The 18,389-nt window shown below is 47.5% G+C and overlaps 1 protein-coding gene across 1 annotated transcript in view; it reads right to left on the bottom strand.

Annotated features, from left to right (window-relative positions):
• SRFBP1 (serum response factor binding protein 1) overlaps positions 1 to 18,389 on the bottom strand; it is a 719,075-nt gene that overhangs the window by 423,182 nt on the left and 277,504 nt on the right. The window contains exon 4 of the mRNA XM_069625566.1: positions 3,510 to 3,581. Within this exon, the coding sequence (XP_069481667.1) occupies positions 3,510 to 3,581 (72 nt within the window). The remainder of the gene's footprint in view (positions 1 to 3,509; positions 3,582 to 18,389) is intronic.

The raw sequence follows: 18,389 nt of genomic DNA, 5'->3' as shown, positions 1-18,389 counted from the left end.
GAAACATCTGGGTATTAAGCACGTTATAAATAACCAATTCCAATATTGCCTGAGTATTCTGCACGACTCAATTTTCTTCACAGTATTGTACTCTTTTTCTTTCTCAGATGGATTTAATGTTTCTGCACCACAGTAACAGACATTAATTGGTTCTTCAGGACTTCTTTGGATGGAAGTTGTTTGAGGTGGGGTGTGGGTGAGTAACTTAGGGAGTTCCTCTTTGAAACACGGGAGTCCTTGTCCCCAAAGGGGGGAGGGTGTCTCTCCCGGCAAGGTCCTGCTTGCGTATCGCCCTAGTGAGGGTATCGTGCAGCAGGCTCACCTCTCCAGCCCCACAAGGAAAGGCTACCCCCCTTGAGAGAAGTGAGAGAATCCCACAATTCATCACAATGGCCAAGAGTTCACAGCATGGCTGAGACACCAAGAGAATAACAGATGCAGAGAATACAACAAGCAGCTGGGATGCTGATGGAAAGCACACTGATTAGACTGCTCAGCTCGCAGTTCAACACCACCCCTGGTTAGTATGAATTTGCAGACGCTACCTAAAGCACGAGATGCAGACCATCAAGTAGGACCTTGCTAAGAAAGTCACAATGACGGGCAAATCAGCTGGGAACAAAGAGTAGAGCATGTTCCCTTTGTGCTTTAGAAATATACGGGTTATCCAATTTGAATGACCAGAGATAGACATACATTATGAATGACACAAACACTGACATACTTAAAATGTACCAAAGGTAGAGAGAAGGGGTGGATGACTATTAAAGCAGTAGACGATGACCCCCACGAAAGAAGACGGAAACATACAAAGAGAGGTTAAAGAGAGCTGCACGTTAGGAGTAGTGGCTCCAACACATAGCACTATGGCAATGAAGAGTTGATTGTTGCATGTTAGGAGTTGTGGATCTAAAATTCCATGAAAATAGTACAGGACAAACAAAACAAACGTGAAATTGCAATGTTACGTGTTGTGGTATCAATACTACAAGACTATGGTGCTGACAAGTGAAAGAGTCTGGAAAGGATACCAATTACAAAGATTTAAAATGTGTGATTTGTAGTTAAAAAAAAAAAGTTTTTAAAAACCACACCAGCCGCACTAGTACACTAATGGCCAGAGAACCAAATGTTGACAACTGCGATTTTAAAAACTCCAGTAAGAGTAGTGCAGCTGTGGATTAAGAGAACTGACAAACTTTCACTGTCGAGTGGATAACTACCAAACAACTAATAAGACTGAAGGGTGGGTACTGTAGTTCTAGTCCTCGAAAGATAGCGGAGAGGAAACATTACCAAGAGATTTCAAAGAATTATCAACAAAGACTCACACAGAGAATCCAACACTATAAAAGACAACACAAAAGGGCACCTGAACACTCAGAAATCGGTATTAAAGATCCAGGTAAAGAATACATACGAGGAAATGAATGTGTTAAAACCGGAAATATATATCTCGATCAAACTATACAGCATTAAACAAACATTTCATTAATAAATTAATCGATAAGATTTTTTACACAATACAATCTTAAAGTTCATAATAGTCAACCTGTGCCTCATTTACTAAAGCCTCCTACGGTTGTAACATATTGGTAAAAACCTATAGGGTCATTATTTTCCTTTAGTCAGTGTAATTCTTAAGAAATTCATTAAATCAGAGGTTTTGATAGGAGTCTCTGCCTGGCAGGGTTTGTCATAGGCACGGTAGAAAAACAAATGCAATAGGTGTCCTTTCATTGCATTACAGATTGTACATGCTGGATTGCCCTGCACTTTACCCATCCAGTTTTCAGTAACCCAGTTTAAATTAATAACATTAAAACATGCTTGATTAATACTCTTCTTGTATAGCTTTTTTGGCCATGACAGGTAATCAGGAAGGTGACTGTCATGCAATATGACATGCAATCTATTTGTATATTTCATGAGTTTGCGTTGCTCGGTCCATAATGTGCCTAGCTAGTAAATCAGAATTAAATGTCTTGAAATGCTTCTCAGATTACTAAAACAAGCAAAATTGGCCACCAGGTTGTTTGATATCGGTCAAAATCCCAAAATTATTATTCCACATTCAAAATTATAGTGAGAATGAATCTAGTCATAATTGCTGTAATGATCCACACTCCGAGCAGAACTGGTTTCATTTATAGAATATCCTCCCGGTGTGGAACATTCAATTCTTTGTGGACTGCATAGTTCAGTGCAGATAATCCTAAAACAGATTTTTTAAACTATGTACTCCTAAGCAAAAACCATCTCCAAAGTTTTACCAGCTATCCCAAATAATTGAAGGTTGTGCTTCTTGGATTTACCAGCAGGGTTGAAAATTAGAATGGTAGACTTTGAAACATTGGTCTGTAAATCTAGGTCATCTACAAATTTTGTGTAGGCATCTAGGAGTCTCTGGAGAGATCACAGGTTTCTCGCCTACAGAACATTATCATCGGTGCAAGCCAAGCGAAGGATGTGTGTGGAGTTCAAATGTGAAACATCCACAATACAGTTATTTCAGTAGTCTGTAATCCTGTTTATATATGGAGAAACGAGTAATTGGGCGAACAGACATCTTAAAACTTTAAATATATTTTTCAATCAAAGTTGGTTGTTCTTTACTAATCCTATATTTGTGCTCCTCTATGTGACTTTGATGTGTTAGTGCAGGAGGTTACAAGAGGATCTGTTCACCCTTTTTGTTTGGATTTGTTGCCTCCTTTTAGATCGTAAATTGTAGAGATACACTGCCAATCTACAGGGGCAGGTAGGAAACCTTACAAACTGGTAAGTTAAGTGGCATGCCTAATGCACCAATCGAATAAAGCAAGGGGCCACCACTTAATCCTACTCCAGAGGTGTCTGAAGAGGAAGAATCGTTTTTTTCCCAGGTTTTGAATCATGCACTTGAAAGACAAAGCATCTTGAAGATATCATAGGGGTACAACATCTACAAATCATAAAGAGAACAGATGATGAAAACCAGGAGCCAAACATTTAGTTCCCCAAAGTTAGCTAATGCGTATTGGTTGATGCACGATTTCCAGCACCTGCCTTCAGCTAATGTTTCGTCCAGTCCCTTCAGCGGACTATGGTAGCCAGAGCTGTACCTGTACTCCAAGAAACTTATTCAGAATTGAACATTTGGATGTTCTAAAATCCTGGCAACTGGTCATAAAAAGGTAGATGCTGTTTTATTATCATGAATTACAATGAAAGTATTCTTTTCATTACAGAACACACCATTGGACCCTATTTGCAGTGTTCTTTGAACACACATCATTCCAGAAAAGGACACCTGGGTTTAAAACGCATGCTTGTGAAGAGGTCTATGGGAAGATCAGTGAGGGCACCCAAGAATTGTCTCTGTGCCCCCGACTTCCCCAAATATCCTGGCCAAAAGGTTTAATTAACCAAGTATACAATCGTGCATGCTATATATTATACAAAATATAAAATACAAAAAGCAATGCAAAAACGCATTACTTATTGGGTACAGCAAATTGTGTAGTTACCTTCTTGCAAACTTCCTCAAAATTGATTTCCGTCTGAAGAGCAGTTTTGGTCACTTCATCTGGCTTTAAATCCTGTAAGGAAAATACAGTATGGTGTGACGCGTTGCTGACAGTTTGAGGCACTTTTTAGTTTTATTATACTTTCTTTTACCTTTAATATGTCAACACATACAAATAGAAGACTATCACATATAGAACTGCAGTGTGTAAAATCTGGTTTCATTGCATTGTATTTTTAAAGCTAAAGTACTTTACCAATAGGAAAATGGCACAAAGTGCAAAGCAAAATTCAGAAAACGATAAATCAGATGAAAGAAGTTCCTTAAAACAGGTTTTAAAAAGGGAAATGTAAGGGATTGAGCGGCGGGACAGGGGAAGGGCGTTAAAGTGCTTTGCACCGAGTAAAGAGAAAGAACGAAAGCAGGAGGGCGCACAGGAAGAATGTGTAACAAAGAAAATTGAGACCGGTATGTAAGAGAAGGAGAGTAAAAGGACACAAGAGAAGACAGATGAGGGGAGCAAGGCATTTAAAAACAATGTAAAGAAAATTAAACATTAAGCTCAAGTCGAAAGAAAGCCAACTAAAAAAAAAAAAAAAAAAAAAAAAAAAAAGCAGGGCAAATAGATTCACGAGGGAAACGGAAAAGCAGGGGAACAGTAGAATAAGTTGAATGGCGAGGAGCGAGTCTGTAGGACAAGATGCCAAGAATAAAGGAGCAGTAGGAGAGACGGGAAAAGATGGAGGAAACTAAGGACTTCCAGTTGTTTGAGGTCGAAGCAACACGAACGCAAGATGACAAATGTGCCCATAAAAGGATAAGGAGTCATCGAAGAGGACGCCCAGATTACAGGCGGAAGGAGGAAAGGAAACGGCATGAGGTGGAAGCGGAGGGGAGAAGAGTAGTGGAGGCAGGAAAAACGATAACCTGTCTTAGAAGAGTTCACATGAAGATAATGAGCAGTCAGCCAAGATTGGAAACCAAGAAGACATGGAGGGTAGGGATGAAGGAAGGAGAGGACAAAAAGATCTTGGAGTCATCTACATAAATATGATGGGATACTCTCAAAGAAGAGATATTAGAGACCAGTGGGATAGTGTAAAGTGAAAAAAAGGGAGCTAGGACAGAGACTTGGGGTATTCCATAAGTGAGAGGAAAGGTAGAAGAGGATTGATGGAGCCAGGAGACCAACAATGTTCATGCAGAAAAATACAAACAAAACCATTCCAGAACAGAACCCCGAAAACCAAGACGATAGAATATACCAGAACAGAATAATGAACAGTATCAAACACATACGAGAGATCCAGAAGTATAAAATGAGAGAACAGTTTATAATGACAAGCATTGAGAAGAAAATTAAAAACAGCAAGAAGAGATGTCTCAGTGGAATTATGTGGTCGAAAACCAGATTGACGAGATGATAGAAGAACATTAGCGGTTACAGCATTTCTGGGAAATCAGAGTACAGGACACTGTAAATTTGGATATATGGAAATGTGTGCCTTGTGTTGAAGTCATATTTTACTGATGCCCTGAATGGAAGTATGCTATCCAGGAAGAGAGGAGCTAGCTATGTGAGCACCAATTTCCAGAAAAAGTGGTTGAGGTTATTAGCATTCAAGTTAGGCGGCCAACACAGGATTCCAGACAGATGTTCGATACCTTTTATTGGACTAACCAAAGATACTATGCAGAGGTGGAACAAAACATTAGCTTCTTAAGTTTCACAAACTTTAATGTGACCAGGAATATGCCCAATGGCAGCACACACACTGTTGGAACATGTTATGTTATTTTGCCAGTGCCTTGGGTGTCAGGAACATGCAACTCTTCAAATTAACATTGAACAAAGCGCACATGTTCAGAGGCTCCACTGGCACCTCAAACATGTTTCTAACGTGGTCCATTAAATGCTGGGATGAGCAGTCCAATAGGGCTGTGTACTGAGAGGCCCCCGCCTACCAGGTCATTTTGCCCGGAACATAAGATTCTCCACATCACCACCCTGCACGTCTACCTTTCTACCCCCTTCACTGGCACCTATCGCATATTTCTGAAGCAGTTAGCAAAGCTAGGTAGTTCTACAATACTGTACTTTTGAAGATTGGGTACCAACATACCCCCAATGTCTAGGTAATTCTGCAATATATCTAACTGAACACAGTTGTCTGCACAGAAACGCTTCTTGGTATAGTATAGGTATTTATTAAAGGTATCTGACAATTTAGGGAGCATAAGGTTGGGTACAGCTGCATGGCCAAACAGTGACAAAAGCCTCCTTTATTTTTACAACTGGTGCTGGAGGGACCCCAGTATCACCTGCAGGATGGTACCAAAGAACCACATCCCAATTTTAAATTCAAATCTAGATACCAAAGGCCCACAGGGAGAGTTGATATAACTGAAGGTGTGTGCTAGCAGGTAAAGTTCGGACTTTGACAAATTCCTTTTATACCAGTTGAGGGATAGAATACTTTGATGGTCTGCAGAAATTCAGGTACTCCCTGGCTCCACAAGTAAGAGCAATCTGTTCTTGGTATGTAGGGCAACCAGACTTCAGGGTTCACCTTCAAGGACCACAACAATTCATGTGCGTCTCTCCGAGTAGCATGAACAGACACTTCGGTGCCCAAAGAGAACAAGGTGGGGCTGGAGGCCGGCAACCTTGTGCAAAGTACATCAGGGTTCGAAATTGCTGGGAGCTCTTTAGCTCCTACGCCTGTGCCTTGAGACCCTGGTTAGTTTGGCACCAACAGCTACCAGGAGCTACATTTGGCTCCAGAGGCCAACAGGTGCTATTCAAACATAACTATGTGACATAACCTTCTGTATTTGGGAATGTGTACACAAGCATTTAAAGCATCATGGATTGCATATAATATACGAAAGGTTCAAGTTTGCATCTCACATAAAAGTTAGTTTTGCAGCATGCTATGTACTAGCCCCTGATTCTCTAGAGGTAGCTTTTGCCTACTACATGATGCCCGATACCCAGGAGCTAGCGTTAGCTCCAGCTCATGAAATCGGAATTTCAATCCCTGTATGTTCATAACGGAAACCTCTACAAGCTTTCATCATTCTCCTGAAACGAACAAGCCCAACGCACATACCCTCCACCCCTTTTAAAAATCAATGACAGCTGAAGCAGTTCCACATCTTTTTAGTTTTAATCACAATGTGCTTTTTTCAGTCTGTTCCTCAACTCCTGAAGTAATGAACACATGCAATATGTGGAGGATCTGCATCACGTATCACACCGACACCAAGTCTGGCTTTACTAACAGGAGATTTGACATTTCCAACCTTAATTGAAAGAACTGTCGCCAATCTTTGTGTCACAAAAAGAGAACGAGGGACCAAAAGGGAATATATTCATTGTGTTTCTTTAACCTGGCTTCAGGAATACTGCATTCAACGCTTTCCGTATAACTGGAGGTCACTTGATTGAAGGCCACTCCAGGATGACGATCAAAGCAGTAAAGCGCAGGGTGAATCTTGGTACTTCTGATCAAAATAATCTACTAAACCATCAATGAGTAGATCACTGTCCCCAATAATCCCCTACACTGCACATTGTATCCTACAGTGCCATTTCAATAAAAGGTCCATATCCACCTCACACCTATCCACATGCAGGCCATACTTAAGCAATATGAGCCGAAAGACGGAGGCATTACCGACTCTGGTAATGCCCCGGGGCCCATAGTTCTAGGCATGAGCGAAGCGAAGGTCTTAATGAAGGCCCCGGGGCATTACCAGAGTCGGTAATGCCCCTGCCACGAGGGTCATATTTCTTTTAGTACCCCAGCCCACAATATCTGCGTGACTGGGGCACTAAAAACATTGCAGTGTTTCGGGACAGGAAAAAAAACAACTACCTGCTGCGTCCACAGCGGGGGGCCATGGAAGCCTCCAGCCATATGGAGGCGCGGCACGGTGATGAAGGCAGCCTCTCAGCTGCGGGGAGGCTTGGAGCCTCCTCATTGGCTGAGGGGCTGCCACGCCCCCCGCCGTGGACAAGGAGGCTGGAATCCCAGCCAAGAATAACCAAGTTACTCACCGTAGTGACCACCTTACTCCTAGTCCATAGTCCCCTTCCCTTTCCCTCCATACTTATGGGACATCTCTCCGTCCTGTGGGACGGGACCGCAGCACTTTGTAAAAAGCATGCACATTTTTCCAGAAATGTGCCCTTCATCTCTTTCTTGCAAGGGGCCCGGCACGCGGCCGTAACCCCGCCCACCTTGGCTCTGCCCCGCACATCGCCCATCAGTTCTTTTCTATCGCCAGGTCAGAGACCTATTAGCAATAACAGAGGAACCTTACTAGAGGCTACGGCGGGCGGGCGTATGGAGGAAAGGGGACTATGGACTAGGAGTAAGGTGGTCACTACGGTGAGTAACCTGGTTATACTCCTACGTCCCGTCCCCTTTCCTCCATACTTATGGGAGATTCCCAAGCACTCCTAACAGGAACTACGGGTGGATGGAAATACCCCTTACTGAAACAGGTTCTTCAGCACAGCCTGACCAAACTGAGCATCAGCTCTTGAGCTCATGTCAAGACAATAATGCTTACAAAAAGCAGATGGGGAGGCCCAAGTAGCTGCCCAGCGATGGACTTCCAGGGGACATATTTCTGAAAAGCAACCACGGCTGCCTTGCCCCGCGCACCAGGTGTGCATGAATACCCTTAGGAGGTTTCAGCCCTTGGACGGTGAAAGACTCTGTGATGCAGGCGGCGATCCAACGAGCAATCGTCGCCTTAGACGCCTGCTTACCCTGAGGGTTACCGAAGGTCACAAAAAGTTGAGAACTCCTAAGCTCGGAAGTCCTGTCCAGAACTTAAGAGCTCTTCTGACATCAAGACAGTGCAGAACCCTTTCAGCCTCTGAGGCAGGGTTCGGAAAAAAGACTGGTAGGGAGATCGACTGATTCAGATGGAATTCAGTTACCACCTTCGGTAGAAAGGCCGGGTTTGTCCACAGGACTACCTGGTCCTTGTGAAAGACCAAGAAAGGATGCTCCACTGACAAGGCCTGGAGCTCACTCACTCTCCTCGCTGACGTAACGACGACCAGAAAGGACACTTTCCAGGATAAGTACTTGAGGTCCACCGTGGCCATTGGTTCAAAAGGTTTATGGCACAGCGCCGTCAGGACTACATTAAGGTCCCACGGCGGATGAGGATTACGAACCGGAGGGTAGAGGCGTGTCAAGCCTACAAAATGCCTCTTAACCACTGGGTTACTCAGAGAATAAGAACATTGGTCTGTAGAAAGATAAGTGGAAACCGCTGAAAGGTAAGTTCTGCATGACGGAACGTGAACACCCGACTCTGCTAGGGAGGACACGAAGGACAGTACTGTGTCAATCGTAGCCACCCTTGGATCCAATTGCTTCTCCAAACACCAATAACAGAACCTGAGCCATTTACTCCTGTATTGGGATCTGGTCGAGGGTTTCCTGGCTGCCTGGATAATACGCATGTTATCTGAAGACAAGTTAAGATGCTCTAATAACTTGAACTCAGGCACCATGCCACCACGCTGAGAGATTGTGGGGAGGGGTGCCACATCTGCTGTTCCCCCGATGAAGATCGGGAGTTACTGGTAACCTGATCGGCGGATGCACCGACAGGTTTTGAAGTTCTGAGAACCAAAACCTGGCCGGCCACCACGGGGCTATGAGTAGAAGCGAACAGTTCACAGAGTTCTTCAGCTTCCAAATTGCCCGATGGACTAGAGGCAGAGGCGGGAAGGCGTAAGCTCTCATGTTGTGCCATATAATCTCGAGAGCATCCCCCAGATAGGAGGCTCCCAGCCCCCCTCTGGAGGCATACTGAGGAAGCTTCTTGTTTACGGCCATAGCAAAAAGGTCCACCTCCGGTGTGCCCCAACGTGAAAAAATCCATGAGAGGACCTCCGCCTTCAACTCCCACTCGAAGCTGGCCACTGTCCGCCAGCAGAGGGCATCCACTATGACATTCAGCTGGTCCGGGATGTGTACTGCAAGCAGCCAGACACCAAGAAGCACGGCCCATTCCCATATCTGGATAGACAGGTCCACGAGGGGTGGGGGGTATACTTCGTTCCCCCTTGCTTGCTGATGTAATACATTGACACCACGTTGTCCGTGCGTATGCAGACCACCTTGTTGGCAGTGAGCAGTCTGAACGCCTTGAGCGCCAGAAAGATCGCCAGAAGCTCCAAATGATTTATGTGCAGTAGCTTTTCCTGAGGCGACCAGAGGTCCGAGACCTGAAGAAAATCTAACGGCACACCCCACCCCATAAGGCAGGAGTACGTTGTGATTGTCACTGTGGGGGCTGGGTCCTGAAACCCCACACCCACCGACAGGTTGCAGAGAGATGACCACCAATCCATGTCCACTCTCATGGAATCCAGAATCATTATCCGCTTGGAATCTGGGTCCACAGCCTGACGCCAGGAACTACGAAGAGCCATCTGGGTCCGTCTCATCTTGAGGCGAGCAAGAGGAAGAGCCAGCACACATGAGGCCCAGAAGCCTCTGGAACCACCAGGCTGACATGCTCTCCGCCAACATCTGACACGTCTGCAGTCGATCGTGTTCCAGCGAAAACCCAGGAAAAATCAGGTCCTGCGAGACTGTCACGGAAGATTTCCGCCAGTTCACCGACAGCCCAAGATGGAACAGGAGGTGAAAGAGAGACTGGAGATTGCCCGCTGCTGCCAGCGGACAAGGGCTGCATAAGAGCCAGTCGTCCAAATATGGATACACATGGATACCCTGGAGACGAAGATAGGCCGCAATCACCGACATCATCTTCGTGAAGACACGCGACGCCGAGCTGAGGCCAAAAGGAAGCAATCGAAACTGGAAGTGCTCCTCTCCCAAAGAGAAGCAGAGATATCTCCTGTGGGGGATCCAAATCAGGATATGCATGTACACGTCCTGAAGACCACAACGCTGAGCCAATCGCCCATCTGCAAGGAGGAGCGTATCTGGCTGGGTGTGATCATCTTGAATTTTCTTGGGGTAGGAAAAGGTCTAGGATGGTGCGCAGGCCAGCCTGGTTGGGTTTGGGCACCGTAAACAGCCGGGAGTAGAAGCCCTCCCCTCGCTCCCCAAGGGGAACAGGTTCCACAGCTCTGAGGTCCAGAAGTTTCTGAACTTCAGCTTTGAGGGAGGGCGAGCCAGACAGCTGAAAAGGAGGGTTGAGGGGTGGGGTAGGGGGTAGAGGTAAGCTGAAGCCCGCCCAAGCGACTGACAAGACCCATCTGTCTTCTGTGATGGTCTGCCACGCCTCCCAATGAGATGCAATGCGTCCTCCCACCGGGGTCTCATGCGTGCGCAGAGAAACCATCATTTAGTAGGTTTATCATTGGCGGTGCCACCTGAACCGGAGGAGGCTGAAGAGCGGGAGAAAAACCGTGTCTGTTGTTGCCTATGGCGGTTATTCCCCACAAGGGTATCCACTCAGCGAGATTTGCGGTCGAGGAAGCCCCTAAAGCCAGAGGAAGATCGAGTTTGTGACAACGGTCTCTGGGTTTTGAAAGGAGCCTTAGCCAGGACAGACAATGACTTAGCTATCTAAATGCTATCCTTCGTCTTGGTGAGTTCTACATCTGTTGTAGAATGAAAGAGCTCCTTACCATCGAACGGAAGGTCCAACACCTTGTCCTGCACTTCTTTTGAAAATTTAGTGGCATGCAGCCACGCCTGCCGTGAGGTATCAACCCCCAGCATAAGGCCCCGAGCCAAGAGTCTATGTGATGAGCTGCAGCCCCCAGGAGATCCTGGGCCAAGACCCTGGCGTCGGATAGGCCACCTTTGAAGTCTTCCAGCTTCTCGACCGGGATAAACTCCTCAAACTCTGACAGACCTTTCCACATCCGCATGTTAGCTCCCGCTAAAATCAATTCAGCGTTGGCCTGCCTGAGCTGCAAGGCCGAGTTGGCGAAGATTTTCCTCCCGAGGGAGTCTAGGAGCTGGTCCTCCTTTCCTAGAACCTGAATAGCCGTCGTGGAAGAGGATGCTGCAGGCCTGGACTGCAAAGTGGCCGCAGCCACCGCTGTGGAGGAGGGAGGCAGACAAGACGACAGGGCCACCTCCTCTGAAGAATGCAGCCTGTATATTGCGTCAATTTTCTTACTGACAAAAAGTCCAGAGTGTAGGTTTTCCCAGACTCTGCGGACCTCGGCCAGAACATCCTTCTGCAAGAACAGGCCGGTACGCTCCAAGGGAGACAGGGTGACCGCCCCAGAGAGCACGCCCTCCAGTGGAGCGGGTGCCTCAGGCACCGGGACATCTAAGAAACTCATGTCCAGTACCCGGTCATGAAAAGCTCTAATAGAGCGGGGAAGGTCCTCGTTGTCCTGATCGCCTTGGGCGTCATCTGACAGGTCAGGATCCTGCTGAGCCGTGTCAGGCACTGCCTTGTCCACCTGGGACAATGGAGGCAAAGGCAGAAGAGTCGGGGAAGGCACCGTAGGCAAGGGAGGCGCCGGCGGAACCACCGGAGGAATGGGTGGAGCCGGAGGTGCAGGTGGACATATCTCCCTGAAAAGCCCTTTGAAATATTCCCTCATGGGATTGGTACGCATAAGCGTTTGAAATTTACCGGAAAAGGCATCCTCCGGGGACTGTTTCGGAACCTGAGGAGGTCTTATGAGGTGGACAAATCCAGGCCATATAGGCCCCTCCACCGACGTATCCACATAAATCAAAGGTGCCGACCCCGCAGGCAACGAAACATTGTGCGGAAGAGGCATCCGGGCGTTCCAATCGTAAACTGGCCGATAAGGATGCGCACAAGGGACTCTCTGTTCACCCAAGGGACCAAACCCTACACCTGAGGTTGATGGTGTAGTTGTAGGGCTAGCACCTAAAATGGCCACCGCGGTCGTGGCGGGAACGGGCGCCATTTTGTCCTCATCTGAGGGGAACTGCGGCACGTGAGGAAGTAAGGCAGGGGACCCCGTCGATGGATCAGGGGTCTTACTTTAGCCTTAACATAAGGAACCTCGGCAGAGCCGGTACAGTGAGGCCTGGAATGTTTTTGTGACATACCAACCGTCAACTCAGCCTTCGAAGGAAGGACCTCGGCACTGCCAGTAAAAGAAGAACTTTGCTTCTTTGCCCCCTCAACAGGTCTGGTATCACCGCAGGAGCGGGAACGGTGAGAAACAGCTATCACCGACAAGGCCTTGTCAGGCCTCTAGGAACTGTTGGTAGCTTTAACCTCTGTACGAGGGACCTCAGACCCAGGTCCGGTAACAGCCTTATTCACGCGGGCCTCGAACATCCGTTCGGTGACACCAAGCCCAACCAAGGCCTCGGGGCGCACTCCGGTCTTATTTTTGAGGGAAGCCGATAGAGAGGCCTCGGAGCTAGCTCCGGTACCCCACGACTCAGTAGAACTGGGCCTATAAACAGCCCCCACAGGAGGGGCCTCGGAGCGTGTTCCGGTATCCACAGGCCCCTTACGGAGAGCCTCGGAGAAAACTCAGGTAGAATTATTAGGCCCAACGGGCACCTCAGGGCGAACCCCTGTGGTAGAGCGATCAACTCCTCTCCCGGCTCGAGAGGAACCCGGAAAGGTATCCCCCAGCCGGGATGCTCTGAAAAGTAAAGAACTTACCGGCGTTTCTTCTTCTCGTCGATGAACGCCTGAAAATGTGAAGGACGAGTTTGTCGGAACACCTCCTCCCACCGCTCCAACCGACTTTGAAGTGCCCGGACCGAAAGGGAGTCTCAGTAAAAACAGGAGTCCAACAGTGATCCGGACCCAAACACTCTAAGCAAAGAGGATGGGGATCCGCCCTCGTGAAACGACGGTGACACGATGAACAATCTGGAAAGTCTAGTTTGAATGACAGACTAGTAAACTATCGCTAGCGAGAGCCAGAGAGTAAAAAGGGGAGAAAATCTTCCGAGGATGCAAGTGCGTCCAGTCCCGAACGAGCGGAGAAAAGGACTGATGGGCGAAGCGCGGGACGGAGCCAAGGTGGGCGGGGTTACAGCCGCGTGCCGGGCCCCGCGCAAGAAAGAGAGGAAGGACACATTTTTGGAAAAATTTGGATGCTTTTTACAAAGTGCTCCGGTCCCGTCCCACAGGACGGAGAGATGTCCCATAAGTATGGAGGAAAGGGGACGGGACGTATGAGTATTGAGTGATTCTCGGCCGGCTAACGAACCAGCGAGAGCCAATCAGAATGCATGTTGCATTCTGCTTGACTCTCGCCGGGTACTAAAATTACTAATCGCCCTGCAGCTGCCATTTATCTGTGTGTCACAGCTTGAAAGGGTCTTCTGCCTGTGTGTGTGAACCAGGCCACTGTCCTACCCAATTTCCCCCTGAAGCTCAGTCTCCAGAGCATTGGTTCTCTGTAGGCTGGACTACTGCAACAGCCTTCCCCTCAATCTGCCTCTTTCCTCCCTTCGCTCTCTGCAAATAATCCAGAATAGGGTTGGGAGACTTATTCTTGGCCTCAGGCACAGGGGCTGCATCTTTTTCTCCTTCTCTCTCCCTCTTCCCCCCTTTCTTACTAATGTCCCTGTAGCGCTGGGACTGTTGCCTGGTCCCTTATGAGTCTTAAGTGGTTAGGCCCTCCTTTGACCAGTCTCCCACCAGCATACCTAACCAGCACTTACACCGGGCATCCTTCCCGGACTAGCATAAATCTGGTCCACCACGTCCACCCAACTTGTCCTCCCACTTATCCTGTGGCACTTCCCTCCGAGCCCCCCACTCCAGCACTTCACCACCACCCCCCCACAGACACGCACTTCACTCGTCCCCAGCTCTTCCCCCTACATCAAACCCCCCCCTGCACTTCTTTGTCTCTGTACTTGCACTGCAAGAATGTCACAAGGCTAAGTACGATCGTTATGGTTTACTTTTCCTATGCCCCCCCACCCCTTTTTGACTTGTGGCACCTGGAAACACTAGTGTATAGGCGACCTTACATATGTCCCAAAAATAAAATAAGTCTCCCACCACTGAACATCTATAATTCTAGTTTAAATAATTGTACATACACAGCCTACTGAGCCAGCAAGGTGCCCCCCTTTCCACTGTCTCGTCCTGAAAGAAGCTGAATGTGCTCTTCAATCTGCTTCGCTGTCACGCTGAATGATTTTACAACACCCCTCATTCAACAAGCAAATCCCTCGCACACATTTGAAAGCCTCTCAAAGTGAGAAGGGACCGCAATCGTCACTGAATCCAGCAGGGCATATGGCTGCAAACCAGTGTAATTTTACAAAAACACATTCTGTTGTGTTTTTGTAAAATTACACTTTTTTAGAGTGTAGAGTGTGTTACAATTATTTGGTGTCTGTTTAATTGTAATGTGTTTTGAACTGTTGTAATTTATCCCAATAGGTTTGTGTTATACCCACCATGTGGGTGAAATCTTGAGTCTTGCTTTAGAATTTTATTTTTTTTAAGTGTTTTCTTTTAAAAAAATTAAAATTGTGAAATGTATATAAGGTTGTGTCCCAAGTCCATTTTTTCAGGACTAATAGTAATAGGATACTACATAGCACCACATCAAGATAGATGAGGAAGTCACTAGATTATATCATATGAACCTCTTTTCCGTCTTTGTGTAGTCGCCATTCATACTCTAAGGGCAGTGGGAAGTCTCGACTGAGCACGTCTGCCAGAAGATTGAGTTCCCCTGGAACACGTTGGGACAATAGAAACATCTTGTGCTTGACAGTCTACTTCCAAATGTTCTGAGACAGTTTGGACAGCCCTGGAGAATGTGTGCCCATCTGCTTGTTCAGGTAGTACAAGGCGGTGGTGCTGTCTGTGAGGACCAGTACCGTCTTTTCCTGTATCTGCTTCTGAAAGGCTTTCAGTGCTTTGAACATCGCTAGTAGCTCCAACAGTTTTATGTGGTTGGAAGTTACCACTGGGGCAAACCCTGTGCGCCGTCTGATGAAGGCGAGTCCTCCACCCCGCCCGTGAGGGATGCATCAGTTGTGAGAGTGGCTTCTACTGGGGGGGTGGTGAAGGTTTTCCCCTTTAAGAGGTTTTCCCTCGACCACCACCTCAGGAAGAGAACGAGGGCTACCGAGACAACCACACGATCGTCCCATAGTCCGCTGGACTGACACCATTGGCTGTTTAGCCACTCTTGCATGGGGCAAAACGCGGGTGAGGAACCAAGTAAATGCAGGACGCCATCATATCTAGCAGTCACATGGCCTTGCGTACCATCACCTTGCGACCGGCTACAGACTGAGGATTTGAAACAGCATGTTTTTGAACCCTCTCGTTGGAGGGGGAGACAAGCCAGTCTTCTGTCAGAGTAAGAGCCCCCAGAAACTGCTCAACTTGGCTGGGGCCAAGGCTGGATTTCTTCTCGTTTATGGAGAAACCCAGACTGAATAAAAAGTTGACTGTCCTTTGAATGTTTGCTAGGCATGTTTCGTAGGAGTCCCCTGTTATGAGCCAGTTGTGGAGGTAAGGATAAACTGGGATTTGATTGCCTGCGCAGGTGAGCCGTTGCCACAACTTTTGTAAATACCCTTGGGGCTGAGGCAATGCTGAAGGGAATTACCTTGAACTGATAGAGCTTGCCCTCCATCATGAACCTTAGGTACTTTGTGTGCCGGCAACATTGAAATATGAAAGTATGCATCTTTCATGTCCAATATTGCCATGTAATCCCCCTTCATGAGAAGAAGAATTACTTCTTGCAGTGTCACCATACGAAACTTTTGGGGTTTGACAAACTTGTTCGTTGGGTGCAAGTCTAGAACAGGGTGCATGGTTAGATCCTTTTTGGGTACAAGGAAGTACACTGAATACCCTGGTTTACCTGTAGAACTAGGACGACCTCGATAGCGCCCTTTTCCTGAAGGATCTTGACCTCTTGTAGCAGGATCTGGAGGTGTTCCGGTGTCAGGCGTCTGGATCTTGGGGTCTGTACTGAGGTGGCCGGCTGAACTCTATACAGTACCCATGGGTGACGGTCTTCACCACAGACTGGTCCAATGTGATCCCCTCCCATGCATGAAGGAATGATGTTCATTGTCCCCCGACCGGGAAGGCATGGGAGGGGACTCGATAGTCATTTTTGTCCAGAGGCCGGGGAGCCTCTAGGGGTGGCATTGCAACTCCTTCCCTTTCCCTGATGTTGTCCTCTGGGAGGGTAAGTAGTGGGGGTGTTAGAACCCTGTCCCAAAGACAAATTGTTCACTGAGCCATACTGATTATGTGGGGAACGTCTATAGGATTGCCCGCGAAAGGAGCAGCGAGAACTCCACCCATCTCCCCCCCCCCTTTGTTGAAAAGGTCTTTGAGTAATCTGGTTTAAAGTCTTGAGGGTCTCATGTTCCTTTTTGGTGGTCTCCAGTGCCTCGTTCACCACTTTCACAAACAGATTGGAATCGTCCACAGGCTCATTAATCAATAATGCCAGAGTATCTGGATTAAACCCAGAGATCCTCAGCCAGGCACGGCGCTTTAAAAGGGTACCTTGTGCCAGGGAGCGACCAGCTGTTTCAGCAGCATCCAAGGTATTCTTGAGTATGTTGTGATTAACTTGTTTGCCCTCTGATACGATCACTAGTAGGCGGGTGCACACTGGTTCTGCGACCTCCTGCAGACCCTCCTGCAGTAGGTTTCACTGGACATCTGAATAGCTAGCCAATAGGGTGGTATTATTGGCTATGCACGTGGAGCAAGCTGCAGCAGTGGTGATTCTTTTACCCAAAGCATATAACCTTTTACATTCTTTGTCTAGTGGCGACTCGCCTGTAGAAAAGGGGACCCCTGACCTTTTCCTCGTAGTCGTGACCACCAGAGTGTCTGGTGTAGCATGACCTCTGATATATGGGGGATTGGTTGGCGAGGGCCGAAATAGTTTCTCCACTCTGGGATTAACAGCTCTAGTCTGAGACCGTGTCAATAAAGAGGGAGCTATACGCCTCTTAATGGAATTGAGAAGGGGAATAGCTTGGCTAGCTGGAGGCTTCTCTTTTAAAATGTCCTCTACAAAATCTGAGTCAATCACAGCCTCCTGTGTGGCTATCTGGAAGTGCTCTGCAGCCTTCCTAAGTATGCCAATGAACACCATTTGGTCGTCCACAGGAGAGGCCTGACGTAGAGGGGGAGATGAAGGCGAGTCAAGGCCAATGGCATCCTGGTTCAGGGTTGGAGTCAGGGATAGCCATGGTGGGTTCTCACCAACCGGTTGGTCATCTCCCCAAATTGGGGTGTGATCACGAGGATCGTCGAAAGGATCGTCCCCCTGTGCATAAGTGTCCGGAGGAACCTCTTCAGGGTCTGAAAGATCGAATACCTCGTCATGGAAAGGTTCCGAGGTCCTCCGGTATTTAGTTACTGTGGGTACAACATAAGGGACATCCTCACTAGGCCTTTTTGGGGTAAACCTCTCTGAAAAATCTACACATTTTTCTAGCCTATTCATACCCCTCAAATTTCTCCTTAGCCCATTTTGCTGACCCAGAAGTGTCTAAAGGGGGAAAAGGACTCCTCTGTAGGATCCTGTAGTCTAGAATGTTGAGATTTTTCACTTGGAGTCTGCGACAAAGACTGCGGACTCTGTCTTGTCGCTCTTTCGGGCACTCTGGCATCTCTTTAAACGTACTTTTGTGCCTATCCCACCCTTCCGGGGCGTCTTTCGATGCATCTTTGAGTTTACTAACCGCCGAGACAATGTTCGAGGCTTTCGCTCATGCTCGGCGTTACAGGAAGGTGTTTAGGTTGAGGGGGCAGCTGCGTGTAAACTTTCGGCACAACCAGAGTTTTCTTAAGCGGCGGCGCGCTCTTAAAAAGTGCGCCGACTTGGGATTTGGTGCTGGTGCCCTTAGTTACAGAGTGCCCGGACGCATGCCGCTAACGCGGTTGTGGGGAG

This window comes from Ambystoma mexicanum, chromosome 6p (assembly GCF_040938575.1).
Source record: "Ambystoma mexicanum isolate Mex_15411 chromosome 6p, UKY_AmexF1_1, whole genome shotgun sequence".
NCBI classification, from domain to species: Eukaryota; Metazoa; Chordata; class Amphibia; order Caudata; family Ambystomatidae; genus Ambystoma; species Ambystoma mexicanum.
Note: the sequence above shows the minus strand (reverse complement) of the source record. Positions and strands in the feature narration are given on the sequence as shown.